The sequence below is a fragment of the Ursus arctos genome, unplaced genomic scaffold (genome assembly GCF_023065955.2).
Source record: "Ursus arctos isolate Adak ecotype North America unplaced genomic scaffold, UrsArc2.0 scaffold_20, whole genome shotgun sequence".
Taxonomy (NCBI): domain Eukaryota; kingdom Metazoa; phylum Chordata; class Mammalia; order Carnivora; family Ursidae; genus Ursus; species Ursus arctos.
Genome location: NW_026622875.1, coordinates 55,565,597 through 55,586,767, shown reverse-complemented (window position 1 = coordinate 55,586,767; position 21,171 = coordinate 55,565,597). Strand labels below are relative to the sequence as shown.

The 21,171-nt window shown below is 37.7% G+C and overlaps 1 protein-coding gene across 6 annotated transcripts in view; it reads right to left on the bottom strand.

The window, feature by feature from the left end:
• The window catches only part of SNRK (SNF related kinase), a 56,209-nt gene that overhangs the window by 12,891 nt on the left and 22,147 nt on the right, over positions 1-21,171 (bottom strand). For 5 of the 6 annotated variants that reach the window (XM_026496653.4, XM_026496651.4, XM_026496650.4 and 2 more), the window contains one exon: positions 2,361-2,502. In XM_026496653.4, the coding sequence (XP_026352438.2) occupies positions 2,361-2,502 (142 nt within the window). Of the gene's footprint in view, positions 1-2,360; positions 2,503-20,719; positions 20,835-21,171 lie in introns of all 6 variants that reach the window. The other variant, XM_044383221.3, reaches the window with a different exon arrangement.

Sequence of the window (21,171 nt, the reverse complement as noted above, 5' to 3'; positions counted from 1 at the left end):
AATAAAACAATAAATCCACCATCAAAGTGGAAGAATATCTCAGTAAGTGATAAGTAATCAAAAAACTCAGAAAAGATGTAAGTGATTTAGAACAGCATAATTGACAAGCTTGATCTTAAGGATTTATATACAACTCTGACTCCGAAAATGGGAAAATACACATTTTTTTCCAGAACAAAAGGATCATTTACAAAAACTGACTCCATGCTAGGCATTAAGCAAGCCTCAACAATTTGAAAACAAAACAAAACAAAAAAACTATTACTATATAGACTATATTCTTAGACCACAATGCAATTAAGTGAGAAACGAATAATAAAAAAAGTAATTAGAAAAATTCTACACATTTGGAAATATGAAACACCCCTCTAAAAACTTAGAGGTCAAATAAACCATTTGAAGCTAGAAAAAACTGAGAACTGATTCATAACAGGACTATAAATCAAAAATAGTAAGATACCACAGAAATGGTACAAGGAGGCAATTTATAGCCTTAACCATGACATTAGAAAAAGAAAATTTGTGAGCCAAGTATACAACATAAGAAAAAAAGAAAAAAGAAGAGCATCAGTCCATGAAGTAGGTAGAAGGAAATAATACAGGTAAGAGAAAATTCACAACATAAAACAAAAAATATAAGTAAATTAATTAAGATAAAAGGCAGTTCTCCTTGAAAAAGACTAATAAAATCAACAAACCTCAGGCAAGACTAATCAAGACAAAAACAAGAGAAGGCAAAAACTGTCAATACTGGAATGATCAACGGCAACATCCCCTCTGATCTATATACTTTACAAATATAACCAGAAAATATAAATACTTGAGGCCAATAAATTTGAAAATTCAGATAAAATGGGCAAGCTCCTTAAAAAACACAAGTTAGCAAAACTGACACAGGAAAAAGTAGAAAACTGAACGGTCCTACATTATTAAAAATAATCCCTCTACAAGGGAGAAACAGAGAGGCTCCTAAGATATTACAACTGTTCTAGGTCTTACTCTGGATACCAGGTTCTACCATTCTCACATCATCAGTAGATAGAGAAGCCTGTATCTGGATCCAGAGAGTCTGAATAGGTAAGTTCTTTTCTTTTTTCTTTTTTAAAGATTTTATTTATTTATTTGACAGAGATAGAGACAGCCAGTGAGAGAGGAACACAAGCAGGGGGAGTGGGAGAGGAAGAAGCAGGCTCCTAGCGGAAGAGCCTGATGTGGGGCTCGATCTCATAACGCTGGGATCACGCCCTGAGCCGAAGGCAGACGCTTAACCACCGTGCCACCCAGGCGCCCCTGAATAGGTAAGTTCTTAACCATCCACCACATGGTCTAAGATGGGGTTCCACCAAGAGAAAAGATTTCTCAAACCATCAGATTTCCTTCTTACCAGCTGATGGGAAAAATTCAAAACTTTGTTACTACAGCAAAATCCTTTAAGTAGTAGCTATAATCTCAGCTGAACTTACTTAAAAATATCACCCATTAAAAAATATATATATATCACCCATGATTGTCAATGAAATACTGAGCTCCTAACAGTTCTTTTATTCCATTTATATTTCTCACTATACTTATCACAGAACTATAAAGTACTTTAAATTCCAAATAATCAACTCGAGTGTACTTTTAGTTGCTGGATTCCAATAGTCATATAAACCAACTGGGGAGAGCAGTGTATGAATAAAATTAAGGGACACATCATGTAAAATCTAAAATGGTGTGTTGGTGGTCTATTTCAGGAAAAGGAATGCCTTAACTTTTCTCTGGAATTTAAAATAATTCCAGGTGGTCTTGCTTTTTTGCTAAGGCAAAAACAGAAAGGTAGTTCCCATGGTGATATCTTCATTTCAACTGAGTAACTACCACTCCCGGAGGCTGAAGAGACATGTAATGAGTTTCTTGAAAACAAGCATATTTAAGAAACAGACTAATACATTCTGTACTCCAATATTAAATTTCAAATCATATTCTGGGGTTAACCCCCCAAAACACATTTAACAAAAATAAAATGTCAAGTTCAAAAATAAAACGAACTCAGATGCCTATATATTGAAGTTACCTCAAATTTTTTTGACATGTTAATGGAATGAAACAAAACCTCTTGTTGTGCTTGGGTGGCTAAGGTGGTTAAGTGTCCAACTCCTAATTTCGACTCAGGTCATGATCTCGGGGACATGAGATTGAGCCCAGAGTAGGGCTTCGCACTCAGTGTGGGGTTTGCTTGGGATTCTCTCTCTCTCCCTCTGCCCCTCCCCCTCTTGCACTCTAAATAAATAGATAAATATCTTTAAAACAAATAAATAAAACTTCTGGTTTTAATATGAGTGATTAAGTTTCCATATTCTTTTTCTGTTTTTACTTACTCTTTACACTCTTTGGATACATGGGATGGTACTGTATATTTGCAATCCATGATCATTGTCAATGTTTCACTGTCATTGGCCTCTTGAAAAGGTGGTTGCCCACACACCAACATGAAAAGGATCACTCCCAGACTCCATATATCTACAAATCAAAGACATACTGTTAAATATTGGATGAGATAGAAAACCAAAAGCATTAAGAAGAGCAAAAGTAGACTAACAATATTATTTTACTTGAATAGTGAAAAGCACTTATATCTCAAAGAAAAACATCTAGGGAAGAAAACTTAAGTCCCAATAAGGCAGGGAAGGTATCTGTCTTGTTCACTGTTTTTATATTCACCTCAGCCACATACTGAATAGTCAATAAATGTTCAACAAAGAGATAAATTAATTCATTATGGCAAGAACATCAAGTGGAAAGTACCTATTAAGGTTCCCAAGCCACTGGACAACAGACTACTGTCTTTCTCAGGACATCATTTACCAGAGAAAAAAACTAAAACTAGTATTTTAATACTAGTTTCATGAGACATGAAAAGGATTTTGCCTAACATCACCATTACCTTAGTTGTTCTTTACCTCAATCCTGGTGAGATAACCAGATGATGTAAATCATAGTTACTTTATAGTTAAGAAAATTAAAATTCAGAGAGGAGAAATATTTTTGTGCTGTCAATGAAGAAAAAGACAGACTATGTATTACTTCAGAGGACAAAACTAAGTCTGAGGGTATAAGTAACCAGGAGGCACACTTTGGCTTAAAAACAGCAGAATCTATTTAGTAAAGCACTGGGAAAGACAGTAGTTTTCCCATCACTCTAAGTATTTCAGCAAAGGCTGGGCAATCATCTGTCTAATATTATGCATAAGACATTCCTATATTGATTGTAAGGCTGGACCAGCTGACATCTGAGGACCCTCCCAACTGTAGCATTAGACTAACTCCTACAAAAGCAAATAACCTCCTACTTCTTGCCATTAGATAAAAATCTTACCGATCAGTTGTAAAAATGATGGCTTTTCAAATGAAAAAAGGATAAATCCATTTAGGAAGGGTATCACAAATCATTCATTCATTCCAGAAACTAAAGTATAGACATGAATACATAAACATTATTATAACAAGAGATGAATTCAAGAAGCTTTCTACCACAAAAGGCTTAGAAGAGAATGCAAGCCACATGGACTTTTGTCACATCTGTTAGTACTTAACTGTTGTTTTCATTTAGCTTAAACTCCCCAAATAATGTAGGATCCATATTGTTTTCCAGCAGAATTATAACCTGTTAATAAAATATATTCTTCTTGGTCCAAACTAAACAAGGCAATAAAGGCAGAAACCCAAAAGTTATACACACTGTGATTTTTTTATATGTATAAATTTTACTAAGGATACTTCAGTGAAAATTAGTGAATCTACTAAATTACTAAATCTACTAAAATTAAAACATTACATATGTAAGAATAAAAGGGACCTAAAGATCATTCAGTCCAAACCCTTGGCTCTTCAGTGTCCGTAAAAGGTGTCCCTGGCATTGCTTATGGGATGCATAAATTATGTGACCTATCACCCCAGGACAGCAAGCTGGCTCAGGACTCTACTCTACTCATTGACTGACATTTCTTTACCTTGATCTTGGAATGCAGATGGCCATCCCCCTACAAAGTCAAACAATCTGTGTAATGATGGCTAGCTGCACCTGTTCTTTAAATACTCAGTGAGAAGAATTTATAACCCCAATACTAGTTGTAACTTATTAAGAGTTTCAAAGGAAATCCATATAGTTTTTAACTTAAACCCTCTCTGAACCACCTGAACCTGCTATTTTTGGTTACCTGGCCCGACTCTCAAGCCACCACTGTAAACAAGTGGCAATTACAGTTATTCTCCCTTGAATACATGTATCCCTCATTTTACAAAGTAGTTATATTCCTAGAAATTCAGTATAAAGTAAACCCATCTTTTCACCAATGTTGATTACATAAAAAGGGAAACACACCATGGCTTTATTTTTGGTTGATTTATATTATTTTGTGTTATTTTGTTTATTTTTGGCTATCTCCTCCCCGAAGAAGGGAAGGGATTTTAAGTGGCTTGCAGTAAGAACACATAAACGTAAAAACCAGGGTAGTTAAAATAAAAACTCTCTCTCTTCTGTTGTTCAAATATTGACTAATATCTAAGGGTACTACTATAACCAAGCCCAACCGTTAATACATACATATTCGAGATACAATAAATTCTTATCTTTCCATATAAATCCTACAAAACAACAATTTTCATAAATGAATTTGGTTACATTCTTTCTTCTACCATCTCATACTTTAACTGTGGATAAACCAGTTTGGTTATTTAGTTTTTTACTTTTTCTCTATGCTGAACTGGAGATGATATCTGACAATGCAATTATACAAAGCTGATATTTAAAAAGTTTAACAAATAACATAAACATCAACTAAAAATTACCCCAAATTCTTATCTGGTTAAAGAAAACTTTCTTGCTCTGTTAAATATCAACCTCAACAGCAATAAGGAAGTCCAATTATTTGGAAATGTTCTCTTCAGGATCATGTGCCCAAGCGGACTCACACACCACTTATTAGAAAGTGGTGCATGCTTAGAAGAGTAAAAGGAGAAAAACAACATAAATATATATATTGTTTCCAGTCAGGGCTCAAATAATATCTCAATGTAGAAGTGCTTAAACTTAGAGGAATTTAGAAATACAATTCCGTGCCTGGTAGTTTACAAAGCTAAGTAACGTGGTATGAAACTAAAAGAGATGAGAGCAGCAGCGTGACTAAGGGAGCCAAGCTTAAGAAAGGGCAAATGGCCCTCTCACTGAGACAACGGATTATTCAAGGGGCTGCTTATTCCATTTACTTATTTTCCAGACTTAATTTCTCTTCTTATTCTTGTCTTTGAATGATTTTATTTTCCCATTCTAGGGGCCAAAGGAAAGAGATAAAAACAACCACAAAAGAAACACAAAGCGGTATGACTTTAACCAAGTATTTAAACGTGTTCCCCCTCATTAAATGGGAACAGTAGCAGTAATGCGCTACCTCTTAATGCTGTGGTGTGCACTAAAGACATTAAAATCAAATCCATGCTGCATATTCGGGACAGAGCCCAGAACACAGAAAGCATTCTAAGGAGCCTACACTGTGCCACCCTCGTTCATCTGTGCTGGGCAGGCACCGTTCCTGAGCACAGTGGACACAGAAATGAACGGAGGACACCCTTGCTCTTACAGGGCTCCCAATTCACTGTGAGACAGACAGCAGGTAAGCTCAAGAAGGCACAAAGTCAACACACTGACAAGAAAAACCAGTGGAGATGGGGGGCAAGAACCGGAAAGGCTTCTTAGTAATGCAGCCACAAAAGGTGACAATTCATGATCCTGGGTCCCCAGGACAAGACATTTGGTATTACAGGACTAACAATGGCATCAAGAAAGATTAACTATTATATTCCCTTCAAGTGGGGAAGGGAGTTGGTACTTGTCTTAATAAAAATTCGTTTTTGTGAATATTTTCAAATATCTTTTTCCATTAAAAAAAAAACAACTAAACTTGCTTACAAGACTACACACTCCCAAGGTATAGATCATAGACTCAGCTTGGGATCCATCAAGTCTGTAACTGGGGATAGGGGATGGACAGGGAGAAGGTGAGAGAAAGATAATGGGATAGGGACTTCACATTATTTTTATTTTTTTAAATGTTAATGGAATTGTCTATTCATATTAAAGGTACACAGGTTAACAAATATGAACCATCTGAAAAGTAACATTTAATGCTGATACTACTATCTGAAGCACACGTTTTGATTTCAGACCCAGCTACAGGTTCTTGGTTAATAAAAATGGAAAAAGAAGTATCACCTAATATAGTTCCTTTGGTTAAAAAAACACTCCAAACTCATGGAACTGCGGGAAGGGGCAGAAAGATAATGAGGTCTTTGTTAGTACAAAGCTGGGAGTTACTGGTCCCCCTTACTGGCAGCTCTCAAGCTAGCTGGTGATAAGAGCACAAAATGAGCACTGATGTCTCCTTCACCTGCTAACATTCAGCAGGTCAACTTGTCATAATACAATTTAAGCCATTTCTAGGGTCTAGCAGAGTTTCTACTACAAAGGTCATTTTAGGCAGGCTAACAAAAGATCAAAATGAAAACAAAACAGAATAAAAGAACATACTAATGGTTCATTTGAGGAAAAGCTACTGCCAAATGGTGTGGCAGGGGGTGGATGGAGGATGTCATGACTGCTACGAACTTTTCTAAAAAATCATTTCTGAACTGAATTATCTAGAGAGGAAAAGAGCGAGCAGGGATTAGAAAGTAATAAAAATGGGAAGACGAGAACAAAAGTTTCAGGTGGAAACCTCTATTTTTTCTTCTGGCTTTCTTTTCTTTTATCGGTGTAGCCATCAATCATAACAGAAGCAAGAGAATGTTCTAAAACCACTACAGATGAAGCCAGGACCAGCACCTTTGATGACACCACTTACAACCAGCAGGATTTATGCAATCACTTTTCAGTTCCAACTGTGTTACCAGCAACTGACATATGACCCAAAACTAACGTAAAAGGCAATGCTTTCTTAGAATAGCAAGTACTGTTACACAAGCATGTAGGTCTCAGGACCTTTGTTCCTTGTACGGATATTCAGAAACCCTAAGGTCTACTGATGTGAATTGCTCCCTACACAGTAAGAACTACTCATCTGCATTCAACATCACCTAGAGCTCTGGTTACTAAAGATTCTTGTTCCCAGCAAGATCAGTGGTTGGTTCTGACGGATCGGCCTAGAGACCTCTGCAAGTGGTCTTCTGAACTAAGGGAAAGAGGGGGGGCAGAAGAGGAATGAAGCATTTGGACAAGTCCATGTTTTAGGGTATCTATATTATTTCTGGTTTTACCAACACTTCAGTTAGAAGCAAAGTTTTACTATTTAACAAGTAATCGTTTCTTTTCTTAAGAAAGTTAGAATGAATGCCACCACTCGTACCTACTTCAAAAAACTTTCCCACATCTGAATCTAAATGCCCCCCTGAGGACTTCAAAACTCAATGCTGTCCAAACTACGCTTATCACCTTTTACCCAAACGTCGTTATCTCATCTGGGTTCTCGTGTGGTCTACGGCACCTCCACCTATCCAATCGAAACTTAGGAGGCACCCCAGACCCTGCACCACGTTGAGTCCTCTCACTTCTAGGTCAGGAAGATCCTGCCAATTCCAGCACGTTCCCAGAATCCTCCAAGGCTCTAACCAATGACCCTCAGCTTCCCCTGAGATCTCCCCAAACTGCCCTCCAACCTGGCGACGAGGGCATCACCACAGTGAGCCGTAATTACAGATGTTTTCCTCTATTACTCAGAGCTCCTTGAGAGCAGAATACATCCCCTGCACCCTCAGAAGTTTGCTCAATGTCAGAATGAACCTACGGCTAGAGAAAGCAGTACTTTTATAAACACTGTTTGGTTAGGGACCCACAAAAGGCAGCTGCAGCAGGGGGCAGTCCAGAGTTATTAATGACCTTCAAATAAAAGCTAAGAGAAAAAGGAGACTAAGTACCCAGAGTGGGAGAAAGGGGGCCCCAGTAAAGATCTGCAGTTTGTTTTAATTAGGGGTTTAACGCCTTGTGCAAACTTGTTTTTTCAAGTCAAAAGAAAACAGGAAAAAGTTCAAGAAGTCCAAAGGTTATCAATCACACACTGTGGGACTGCACACATTCATAAATCCAAACCAGATAAGCAGCAGACACCCTTCCAACTCAGCGTTCTTTCATAAATCACTTTACAAATCTGATTTTAGTGAACTTTATAGAAGAAGAGCAAAAAAGACAGGCCAGGCTAAAATCATGTGATGGCCTAATGTGATGGCCTTCAGTCTGGCCTAATGAGAAGAGCATGCCTGGGCTAAAGCATCAGGGAGCCCTGGGCTCAAATCCTACTTCAGCCACTTAATTAGTTATGTATTCTTGGCCAAATTCTATCTGCTTTCTGTGCCTGAGTCTTCTCTTCTAGAAAGGGTGGACACCACCACTCATCTGGTAATTTATGAGAGGGTGTCTGGGGCAAAGAGCACTACATGTATCACTACAAAACCTGCAAGAATTGAGAAAATCCTTACCTCTAAGTATAGGAGTGAGATGGGTAGGGAATACTTTTTATTCAATATACTTCTGTACTATTTGAATTATCTTACAAGAACATTCATTTACTGCTTGTAAAAAAAGTAATTAAAAATTAGTTGTGCTTAACAGAACATTATGAAGTGTACGTACTTCAGTGGGATAAGCAGAAACATCTTTAGAGGAATGTAAAGATTAAAAAAAAAAAAGCCAACTCTCACTGAGACAGTGATTCTCAACCTACGGCCTGAGGACACTTGGTTCTGCAGGGTTCCCTTAATGAATTTACAGACCCATCTCTCCACAGCAAGCACACTTACGGTAGGAATTATTTTAGTTTATATTTTTAGCACAAGTAACTTCAAGGACTGAGAAAACAAAACAAAACAAAATTCAAATATTAAACGCTGGGTCTTTTGAAGCCAGGGAAGGGGCCAGGTCAGTGCTACTGGCCATTTCACCCTCTAGTTCCATTTCGATGCTTCAGGACACACCTGAGGCTTCACCAGGGCAAGGGGACACCAAAGCCAGAGCCACCACAGTGCAACCCACCTCGGGGACATTGACAGAGTCTGTCTCCAAATCTCCACCTAGCCAAAACAGTCCCTCAAGGCACTTCTAAATACCTAGGTGAGGCAAGAACCCATTACAAATTCATAGCTTTCCAAAATTACATCTTTTAAATTACATCCAAATTTACATCTAATACCTTGTGAAAACTACTTCCTTTCACACCAAGCTTACGGGGAAAATCTCTGGCTTTTGTCCAATTTTATTGTAACACTAGCCACAAAGTCTAAAATGTTCATATTTTAGAAATACTTTCAAAATGTGGAAACAGGGCCATCAGCATGGCAACACGCACACAAGCACCTTCCTCTATACATTTCAACACGGATGCTCTTCAAGAAGGGAGCTGCTGCTGTGGATACATAGTGACTGAAGATTTACATTTCAGAAGTCAACTTCCCACAAGATTATGACAAATGCAAATTTCACAAGTCTAACTTTGATCCAGAAAGTAGGAATGCTCAGATTTAGTATCAAATCTAAAAATGTCCAATTCTATTTGTCTAGTCAAACAATATAAACCATGCAGACTAAAGGACTGTATGATTAGCATTTTATAAATGTGAAGTCTGCTTGATGCTTTAATTTAATAGATAGTGGAGTATTCTGATGTTTTCTTAAATTTATTCTAAAAGTGCTGAGCCTTTTGCATAAGGTTGAAGTATGCTAACGTAAGACAAACAAAAGCCATTAATTATCAGTTAACAAAAATCACCTGCATGTGCCAACTTCCATGGGTTCTCTTTCAAAAGGCACACAATATTTAATGCATGTGGAGGATACAAAGTCAAATGAAGTTTGTCCTTTAAGAGAACACAACATTATCCTAGATTCCCAAAATGTTTAAGCTTGTCAAAAAGACAGTTTTAACTTGATCATTTGAGGATAAAGAAAAAAAAAAAAACTTGAAAATAGTGTATTTGCTGTAACAAGATTCAAAATTCAAAATATTGGTTCTTGAAATGTTTGATTCTAGCTAATTCTCCATGCACAACACCTAAACAGGCATGTGGTTGAAAAGTGTATAGAACTTATTTTCCTACATTAAAAAAAGTCAGCCTAGCATGTTACATCTTCCTAGGAATTACAATAAACATACAACCTGGTTGGTTCCACATGGGATTATGATTATTCCTTCTTATTAAAACCTTAGCTATAAAATTCTCTCAAATATAACCACACATTTCCCAGTTTTTAAGTTAACATTTACTTCTTCCAGATTATCAAAGTAACCCATGTTCAGTGACAGTAAGATTCTATCAGCAGCCTATGGGAGGCCCCCCCACACTCACCAACACCACGGATACATTAGCCTTTTAGGTCAAGATACCGATCGATTTGTTCTTATTTGTACTGTCCTGATTATCTTTCCCTCATTTCTTCAAGGTTTCATTTATATGCACTGGAAGTCACCACTGTTAGTGTGCATTTCTGGGAGTTCTGACAAATGCAGCCATACAACCGCTGCCACAATCACGATATGGAGCAGCTCTATCACCCCCCAAAAGTGCCCTGTACTTTACATCCTACCCCTCTTCCCGGCCCAGCCCCAGGCAACCCCAGGTCTATCTCTGTTCCTCCAACTCTTGCCTATAAGTGGAATCATACAGTACGTAGTCTGGATTTTTTAACGAATGCATTTGAGATTCATCCACGTTGTTGCGCGTATCAACAGGTCATCACTCTTCATGGTCTAGTGGTATTCCACTACACAGCTTATTTCAGTTCGGGGCAATTATGAATAAAAGCACTAAAACCATCTGTGTACAGACACTTGTGCCAACTTAAATGTTCATTTCTCAGGCAAATACCTAGGAGTAGGCTTGCTGAGCCATACAGTAAGTGTATGTTAGCTTTATAAGGAATTGCCTAATGACTTTCCAAAGGTGGCTCTAGGATTTTATATTCTCATCAGCAAAGTATGAGGATCCAGTTGCTCCATTCACATCCTTGTCAACTCTTGGTACTGGCAATTTAAAAAACTTCAGCCATTCTAATAGATGTGGCTTTAATTTGCATTTTACCTAATGACTAATGATGCAGAGCGTGTACGTGTGCTTATTTGCCATATGTCTTCTTTGATGAATTGTCTGTGCACATCTTTTGCTCATTTTAACATTGGGTTGCTTTTAATTTATTGAGTTTGAGAATTCTTTTTTTATATACAATCTCTAACAATACAGAACAAGGCTTTAAGTCATATTGACTGTATTTACATTATTTCCTGAAAACAGCTTCAAAATCTTATATTAGTTTCAAGTGTACACCAGTGATTTGACAATTCTACACAACACTCAGTGCTCGTAAGTGTAGTCACTATACGTTATTACAGTATTATTTGTACTTTCCATTTCAATGACTTATTTAAATTTGTACCTCTTAATCCCCTTTATCTATTTCACGCCTCCCCCTACCCACCGCCCCTCTGGCAACCACCCATTTGTTCTCTGTACTTAAGAGTCTGATTTTTTTTTTTTGGTTTTTAGATTCCACATGTAAGTGAAACCACATGGCATTTGACTTTCTCTGGTTGACTTATTTCACTTAGCATAATACCCTCTTGGTCCATCCATGTTGTTGCAAATGGCAAGATCTCATCCTTTTTATGGCTGAGTAAAACTCCAGTGTGTGTGGGTGTGCGTGAGTGTGTGTGTGGTTGTGTACAAACTACATCTCCTTTATCCATTCATTCATCAGTGGACACTTAACGTTGCTTCCGTATCTTTGCTATTGTAAATAATGCTGCAATAAACATAAAGGTACATAAATCTTTTCAAATCACTATTTTTGTTTTCTTTGGGTAAATAGCCAATAGTGGAATTAATGGACTGTACAGTATTTCTATTTTTTTTTTTTAAGATTTTATTTATTTATTCGACAGAGATAGAGACAGCCAGCGAGAGAGGGAACACAAGCAGGGGGAGTGGGAGAGGAAGAAGCAGGCTCATAGCGGAAGAGCCTGATGTGGGGCTCGATCCCAGAACGCCGGGATCACGCCCTGAGCCAAAGGCAGACGCTTAACCGCTGTGCCACCCAGGCGCCCCCGGTATTTCTATTTTTAATTTTTTGAGGAACCACCATCCTGTTTCCCAAGGTGGTTGCACCAATTTACTTTCCCACCAACAGGGCACAGGGGTTTCCTTCTCTCCACATCCTCACCAACACCTGTTACTTTTTGTCTTTCTGATACTAGCATTCTGACTGGCATGAGGTGATCTCCCACTTGGGTTCTGATCTGCATTTCCCTGATGATGAGCGATGATGAGCATCTTTCATGTGTCTATTGGCCATCTGTATGTCTCCTTGGGAAAAATGTCTGTTCTTCTGCCCCATTTTTTAATTGGACTATTTGTGTTTTTGGTGTTGTATATGTTTTTAATATATTTTGGATTTTAACCCCTTAGCGGATTTATCATTTGCAAATATCTTCTGGGTTTTGAGAATCTTTATACATTCTCTATCAGACATGTGATTTGCAAGTATTTTCTCCCTGTTGGTGGTAGCTTAACAGTATCTTTCAAGAAGGAGTTGATTTTTATAAAATCCAATTTATCATATTTTTCTTTTATAGATCATGCTTTTGATGTTGTATCTAAAATAGCTTTGACTAAGTCAAAGCTGCAAAGATCTATGTTTTCTTCTTGAAGTTTTAGAGTTTTATGATTCACATTTAAGTCTCTGATGCACATTGAGTTTTTTTAAGTGGTATAAGGAATGGATCGAGGTTCGTTTTTTGCATACTGATATCTATTTCAGCAACACTGTTGAAAAATGACTTACTCTTGGCTCTACTGAACTGCTTTAGCACTTCTGCTGAAAATCAATTGACCATATATGTGTGGATTTATTTATGGACTCTATTCTATCCCACTGATCTATATGCATGCCTTCTTGTTAATATCATACAGTCTTGATTACTGTAGCTTTATACTAAGTCCTTAATATTCCAATTACTTTTAGAGTTAAACTTTTCCATCTTTATTGGTTATTTATATAACTTTTTAATGAACTCTCTTTTCATTTGTCTTTAGGAGAGTTCCTCATTGATTTGTAAGAGCTCTTTCTATAGTAAGAATGGTAATCATCTATATTACAAATCATTTCCTTGGTTTCCATAATTTCTAAAAAAACAGATGCACAGCATATCCATAAACTGTAATCAAATCTATTACCTTTTCCTTATGATTCCTGTTTAGAAAGGCCAAGATCTTATGACTATTACCTTTGGGGGGTGGCTTCTTTATATACAAGTCCTTAATTCAACTAGAATTTATTTTGACACAGAACATAGGGATCTATCACTCCTTTTTCCTTAAATGTTTACTTCCAGTACAATTTATTAAATAATTCCTTCTCTGATGCCTTCTGATAATTGAGGAAGTTAGAACTATTTAGAGCCTGTTTCTCTACATCAGTTAAAATTTACCAGCTAAAGAACCATGCTAAGATACAGTGGTGTCCTTGGGGGCACTGGTCCTTACACTAAAGGGCCACAAAACAGACACTGATACGAATATTCAACAAATGTATGGCACCATTTGCCAGGCACTGTGCTAGGTGCTGGGATGTAATCATAATGAGACCTTAGAGGTTGGCAATGAAGGGAGAATGTCCAGGAGAGACGGCACTACTGCCCTTTGTGTTCCTTGCCACAATTCAACTCTGTTCCTTCATTTGCAGAGAAAGTAACAACTATCTGGCTTGTAAAAGATGGCTCCATCTTATCTTTCATCTAGGATACCCGTTAGAGCTGCTTCTATAACAAGTATGCATTTTGCCCTACCTCCAAGAGCCGATAAACACTGCTAAAGGCCTGGATTCCAAGTAGCGAACAAAGGGGCCAATCATGTTTGGTTTTTTTCTCCTCCCAGTTTTATTGAGAAATAACTGACATACATCTGCGTAACTTTAAGGTACACAGAATGATGGTTTGGTTTATGCGTGTTGTGAAATGATTACAATAGTTTTAGTTAAAAGCCACTATCTCATAGATTCAATAAAACAAAAAACTAGTATCTCTTTGTGATGACCTATTCTCTTAAGTCTCCTATATACCATACTATAGTGTTAACTACTGTCATGCTGTTCATTACATCCCCAGTACTTATTTATAACTGGAATTCTGTACTTTTTGAACACCTTCCTCCAATTCCCTCTTCCCTCATCCCTTACCTCTGGTAACCACAAATCTGATCTCTTTTTCTGAGTGTGGTGCTTGTTTTGGTTTGGTTTCAGATTCCACATATGAATGAGATCATCTGGTATTTATCTTTCTGTCTTATTTCACTTAGCATAATACCTTTATGGTCCATATTGTCACAAATGGTAAGATTTCCTAATTTTTATGACAGAATAATATCCCACTGTATGTATGTACATATATATATACCACAACTTCTTTATCCATTTATCCACTGTTGGAACCTTACAGTTGTTTTAATGTCTTGGCTATTGTAACTAATGCTGTTCTGAACATGGGTGTGTAGATACCTTTTTGAGTTAGTATTTTCTTTTCCTTTGGATATATTCCTAGAGATGGAACTGCTGAATCATACAGTAGTTCTGTTTTTAGTTTTCTGAGGAAACTCCATATTGTTTTCCATATTGGCTGTACCAATTTATATTCCAACCAATAGTGCACAAGGGTTCCCCTTTTCTCCACATCCACACCAGCATTTGTGATAACAAATGTCTTTTTGATGATGGCCTAAAAGGCATAAGGGGATATATAATTGTGGTGTTAACTAGTGATACCGAGCATCTTTTCACGTCTATCTTCTTTGGAAAAAGGTCTATTGAGGTTCTTTACCCATTTTTAACTAGATTATATGGTTTTGCCACTGCTGAGTTGTAGGAATTCTTTATATATTTTGGACATTAATCGCTTATCCGATACATGATTAGCAAATATTTCTTCCCATTCCATAGGTTGTTTTTTTACTTTGCTGGTGATTTCTTTTCCTGTGCAGAAGCTTTTTTGTCTGGTGTAGTCCCACTTGTTTTTATTTTATTGCTTGTACTTTAGGTGTCATATTCAAAGAAATCATTACCAAGACCCATATCAAGGAGGTTTTTCCTGTTTTCTTCTAGGAGTTTCATGGCTTTAGGTCTTACATTTAAGCCTTTAATTCATTTCAAGTTAATTTTTGTGAGTGATGTAAGACAGGGGTCAAGTTTCATTCTTCTACTTGTGAATATCCAATTTTTTTCAATTTATTGAAGAGAGTGTCTTTTCTCCAATGAGTACTCCAAGTTCCCTTGTCAAATATTAGTTGACTGTATATGCTTATTTCTGGGCTCTTGATTCTGTTCCATTGGTCCATTTGTCTGTTTTCATGCCTATACCACACTGTCTTCATGACTACAGCTTTATAGCATAGCTTGAAATCAGAAAGTATGCCTCCTGCTTTCTTCTTCTTTCTCGGGATGTATTTGGCTATCTTGGGTCTACTACGGTATCATATAAATTTTAGGAATTTTTTTTCTATTTCTGTAAAAAAAAAAAATATGCCATTGGGATCTTAATAGGAGTGGCATTGAATCTATAGATGGCTTTTGGTAATACTGACATTTTAACAATATCAATTCTTCCAATCCATGAACACAGGCTACTTTCCATTTATTTGTATCTTTGATATCTTTCATCAATGTCTTGTAGTTTTCAAAGTGGAGATCTTTCACCCCCTTGGTTAAATTTATTCCTAAGTACCTTATTGTTTTTGATGCTATTGTAAGTAGGATCAATTTATCCGCTTTCAGAAAACTTGTTAGTGTACAGAAATGCAACTGCTCTGTTAATTTTGTATCCTGTAATTTTACTGAATTTGATTAGTTTTGACAGCTTTTTAGTGAGTCTTCAGAATTTTCTATATATAAAATCATGTCATCAGTAGCTAGAGACAATTTTACTTCTTCCTTCTCAATTTTGATGTCTTTAATTTCTTTTCATTTGTCTTGAGAAACTTGCACTTCCTCTTTAACTTCTTCTTTGATCCATTGGTTGTTCAGGAATATCATGTTTTTGAGTTTCCAATTATGATTTCATGATTCTTTCTAATCTTTGCTATCAGTGTGCCAGCCTCTAAAAAGTCCCTAATGTTACCCATTTATGAGCTGAAGGCTGAAAATTAACTGAATTTTATGTAAAATTAACTAAGTAAGGATCCGAGTGAGTCCCTGAATGAAAACTATGAACAAAACACATGAACTTTTACATGGGCTTATTAGGACAGTCCATTTGAGCATCCCAGGAGCCTTTATTTGCTTTCTTCATGGTGCGCTGCAATAGGACAACTCAAGAACTCATCTAAAGAAAGTGATCAATAAATAGTTCTCTAACTGGTAAAAGGTACTGACAGCTGGGGATTCTGAAGTTCCTTTCTCTTACATGCAGTAACACAAGAATGAAGCCTTAGAAAGCATCCTTACGCATGAAAAGCTATCCCCTTTAATCCCCTGACAGCAGCCAGAAGAGGCAAAAGTCAGAAACAGAACACAACTTCTCTAACTATTCTTGCCTCTGCTGACTAATGAATTCATTTTGATAATGAAGCTGGATAGTAAATCCAAAAGATTTTTATCAAGCTTTTTACTGACAACTTGATAATAATGGCTGTCCTTGTCTAGGACAGATAGCAACATATCCTACCCACAAACTGATGACTGAAAACAAAATTAGGACTAATCTAAAACCACTGGGAATCTTCTCCTTCTAGGTAGACCATAATGTATTGAGCAAACCGAAGATCCTGCTGCCACAACTAGAAACAAAACGGTAACCTGCAGAAACCATGATTTCAAGGCCTTAGAAGGAAAAGAAATAAATGAACTGAAATTCCAGAATTGGGAAGAGCCCTTTCTAAGAGCTGAGGCAGAAATCCAAACAAGAATCATGTGACCTCAGGAATATCAATGGATCACAAATGTTCCTAAGAAAGGTTAAGTAAACCAAATCAACTTATACTATACCTAAAAGAAAATCTTATGTATGCCAACTTTATAAAACCTGAAAAGACAGGTAAATTTAGGAAAATATCACTAATCTGAATCAAGAATATAAGCTTGTAGTGGACTGACAGTTATGGTATTTGTATGTATTAGTCTCCTAAGAATTTGTTAAGCCAGCTTCAGTCCTCTAGAAACTAATTACCACTGAGTACAAAACTGAGAATCACACCTTGGAAATTGGGGATCACACCATCTGAAGGGCTTCCCTGCCATCTACTGGAGCTCCTAAACTATGTTAAGTCTCTTCAAACTGTAACAAGGACCTCCTAGTGTCAGTGAATAGTCGATACATACAAACTGTTAACAACATAAAATGGATTTATAAAACAACCCCCCAAACCACATATCAAACACACCAAATACCTACAAATTAATGCTTTGACTTTAAAAAACAAAAAAGCATACCATATCCCCAATGACTTGATCTTCCTTTTGGGAGAAGCCCTGTCTATAAGCCTACCTCCAATTTTCTATTACAATCTTCCAAAGTCATAACTAGGGAATTTAAAACACAGTAAAGAAAATTAGAGATCTAAACAAGTTGAAGTAGCCAAAACACAAAAATAAGGACATTATTCCTCACCTGTAATTTATGCTCCAATGCTCATTTCAAAACTGCCTGTGTTCATCCTTCCTGTCAAAGTTGTGGGCCCACTTTTTTTTACTCAGCACAAGCCTACAAGATCAGATCCAAAGAAGGGCTTCATAGTGGCCCACACATAATAACATGCCTGAAACTGCAACTCTGCCTCTCCATGAAGAGGGGAACCACAGCTCCCAACAGACTCATGGTGAGTCCAGGACGCATTAATATATATACAGAAGCAGGGAAAAGGAGTTTCAATGTCAGCAAGACATCAGGAAGGACTGTGAGGACTGGTCACAATTGTATTTTGTAAACAACTTTAAAGGAATGTAAATTTCATTTAGTTTGTCTCTGTAATATTTACTCATTTAAACAAACATTCAGAGCTTGTGGTGTTTACCAGGTGATAGGGATGGGACACAGATAAGATATAAACATGCAGTTCTCAAAGACCTTACTATTGAGCAAGGGGAACAAGTGAGCCATCTGAAATAAGCAAGGTCTGGCCATCATCCCATCCAATTCCAAAAGGAAAAGGCCGTCAGGGCATGTGTCCTCTGCACCTCATCATCCTCTGTTTTTAACCATCTACAACCCCTCTGTTATTTTTATCTAGTACACCTACTCTGTGCCTGGCTGCATCCCAGGCAGAATTTAAGATGTATCTACAAAGAGGGTCTCACTCCACAAAGTCTTGTTCTCCTACTCACCAGACAGTGCCACAAATGCTAAGGTCCTACAATGTTTGTCTTAGGTTCCAAGGTTCAAAATAACTGAGTTAAAATTTTATAATATTAAATTAGGAACTGTCCTACACTATACTGGATACAATTTTAAAGACATCACCATAAGGCTAATCAATAAAAACTAGGTTAAGATAAATCGTTTTCCAAAGACAAAGTGGGTTAGGTAGAAAATGGGTTATGGTCATAAAAACTAGGAAGATCGGTAGGGGAAGAAAGGGATAAATAAAGGGGGGGGTAATCAGAAGGGGGAATGAAGCATGAGAGACTATGGACTCTGAGAACTGAGGGCTTCAGAGGGGAGGGGGGTGGAGGAATGGGATAGACTGGTGATGGGTAGTAAGGAGGGCATGTATTCCATGGTGCACTGGGTGTTATACGCAACTAATGAATCATCGAACTTCACATCAGAAACCAGGGGTGTACTGTATGGTGACTAACATAATATAATAAAAAAAGTTAAAAAAAAGAAAATGGGTTATGGAGAATGCCGGGAAGAAGAGATTTAAAAATAGCAAAGACACGCATTTGAAATCTCAGTTGTAAGTAAGTACCACAGTATATCTCTGCTAATTAGCTTGGCTTAGCTCTATGGCGCCCTGTTCTAAGTCTGCTCTCCATCTTTCTCCACCAAAGTCTGCATCAACATGTGAGGATCTGACTGAGGGAAGCCACAGCCCTTGAAAGAAGAAAACCACACTACTATGTATGTTCATGTGACTATGAAAGCATTTCCCAGGCAGCTGCTCTGGAAGTCATGACAACTCCAGGACCACACAGGCAACTTCCTAATGCGGTGGGACAGTTTCCCCAGAAACGGAGACGTGTCACTAACAAGTCCTACCAGGTCATCTCAGAGCAAGCACAAGAGCACAACTGAGCACAGCACCTATATGTCAATACAGTTTTCACCAGTTCTTAAAAACACTACAGTGACTTTACTCAACATTTGAGTTTGGAGTCTGTCCAGCAAAGTATATCGTGACTAACAAGTTTCCAAGTTATTGTGTTAAAAATCTGTGCTAAGTGCTGATTTTTTTGTTTTGCAAACTAGTCTTTCTTCAACAGGTTTATGCTTCTGCCTACAAAAAAAAAAAAAAAGGCAAAAAAATATCCAAGCAGATTTGATGTTTTCAAATCCCTAAAGGTTTCCCAGGTTAGAAGTGAAGAGAAGCACATTTATTTCTGTATTTCTGCATTAAGACAGTTAACTATTTAAAGTGGTTTAAAAAAGTTCTTCTGAAGTTCCAAGAAACTAACCGGTTATCAAACACTTTCCTTTGTTTTTATCTAACATAAAAAAACACAGACACACAAAGAAAAATCCCTACTTTGGAAGTTAACCTATTTCCTACATTCTGAAAGTTAAATACAATGAAAAACGTGTGAGAAAAACACAAGAGCAAAGGTCCTGGGCCTGCCCCTTCCTCCCAGTTTTCCCACGGCAGCCAACATTTCAGAAATTCCCCTGAGGACAAATTTCCAAAGAAGAAGAAAGCACCTCGAAAGGAAAATGAGGCCATGATCTTTAAACACCCTTTGGCACCGCAGCCCTCGCACCACAGAAACAAGGCACTCTGTGATCTCTTCAAAAGTCTGGCTGAGACCGTTACATCTGACGGAAGATTGATTTTGTGTTTGGTGTTAATGCTAAGTACTTCTATGTTTTCATTCCTCTAACTCCTTCAACAATCCTAAAGGCGAGAAATATTACTACCCTCATTTCACAAATGGAAGTAACAGAGACCACAGAAATGAGTCAAGTGGGGAGGGAGAATAGGCAGCGCTGGGGCCCTCCACCTTTGGAGTAGAAGGTGGGGCCTGGCCAAGAGGGTGGCAGTGGGCAAGAGTCTAAGTAGAGGGAAGGGAGAAAGAAGGGCCCTAAGGCAGGACTGGATATGATGGAATGTGACTAACAGCAAGAAGGCAGCTTTGTTGGAGCTGAGCAAGCAACTGAAAAAAGAGCGGGAGGAAAAAGTGAGGGAGGAAATGAGGAAGCCAATCTTGAGGGCCATGTTGGCTGCTGTGAGGAGTCGAGTTTTGACTGTGAAGGAAATGGTAAGTCTTTAAAATGTTCTGAGCAGAGGAGAGAGACATATATAAATTTTTAAAGGAACTGATAAGCACTTTTTTCCCTTATGAGTGGTAACTACCTAAAACTGTCACCTCCAAAGGAATTCCCCTCTCTTACAGCTATTCCACATGACAATTCCTGACTTACTTTTGCCCAAAGCCCCAGGGCCTCCTCCCACCTGTAACTGTCAATGTCTGAAAACAAGCAGCACATACAAATGACAGGAAACTTGCCTTTAAAGTCCCTTCCTTCTTCTATCTTCTTTCAAAGATGCACATAGTCATGTCAGTCAGCCCAATTCCTACTTCCTCACATGAAGTACCAAAGATTCAGAGCTTGGGCACTAGTCTGAAAAGTAAATGAATAGTAACTTCCAGTTTTTATTCTAGTGGGACCTATGATTATCAGTCCTGCACACCTTTGTCTTTCCACCTTTGTCTCGGAGAGGAAAGGAATAAGAGGAGCATCAAGGCCCATGTAAAACAAAACCAAACCCAAGTTTAGTTAGTAGCAGCAAGAGCTCTTAGAAAAGTGCAAGGGTGCTATAAATTTTTTGAAGAAATGGTTTTATATGAAGCAGTGAGGCAACTTTCTCACCTGCACAAGGACAAGGGACACTGACAAGCAGCTCCAGGCAAGGCAGTGGAAAGCAAACAAGCAGGACAGTCCCCAGGCTCCTAAAAGG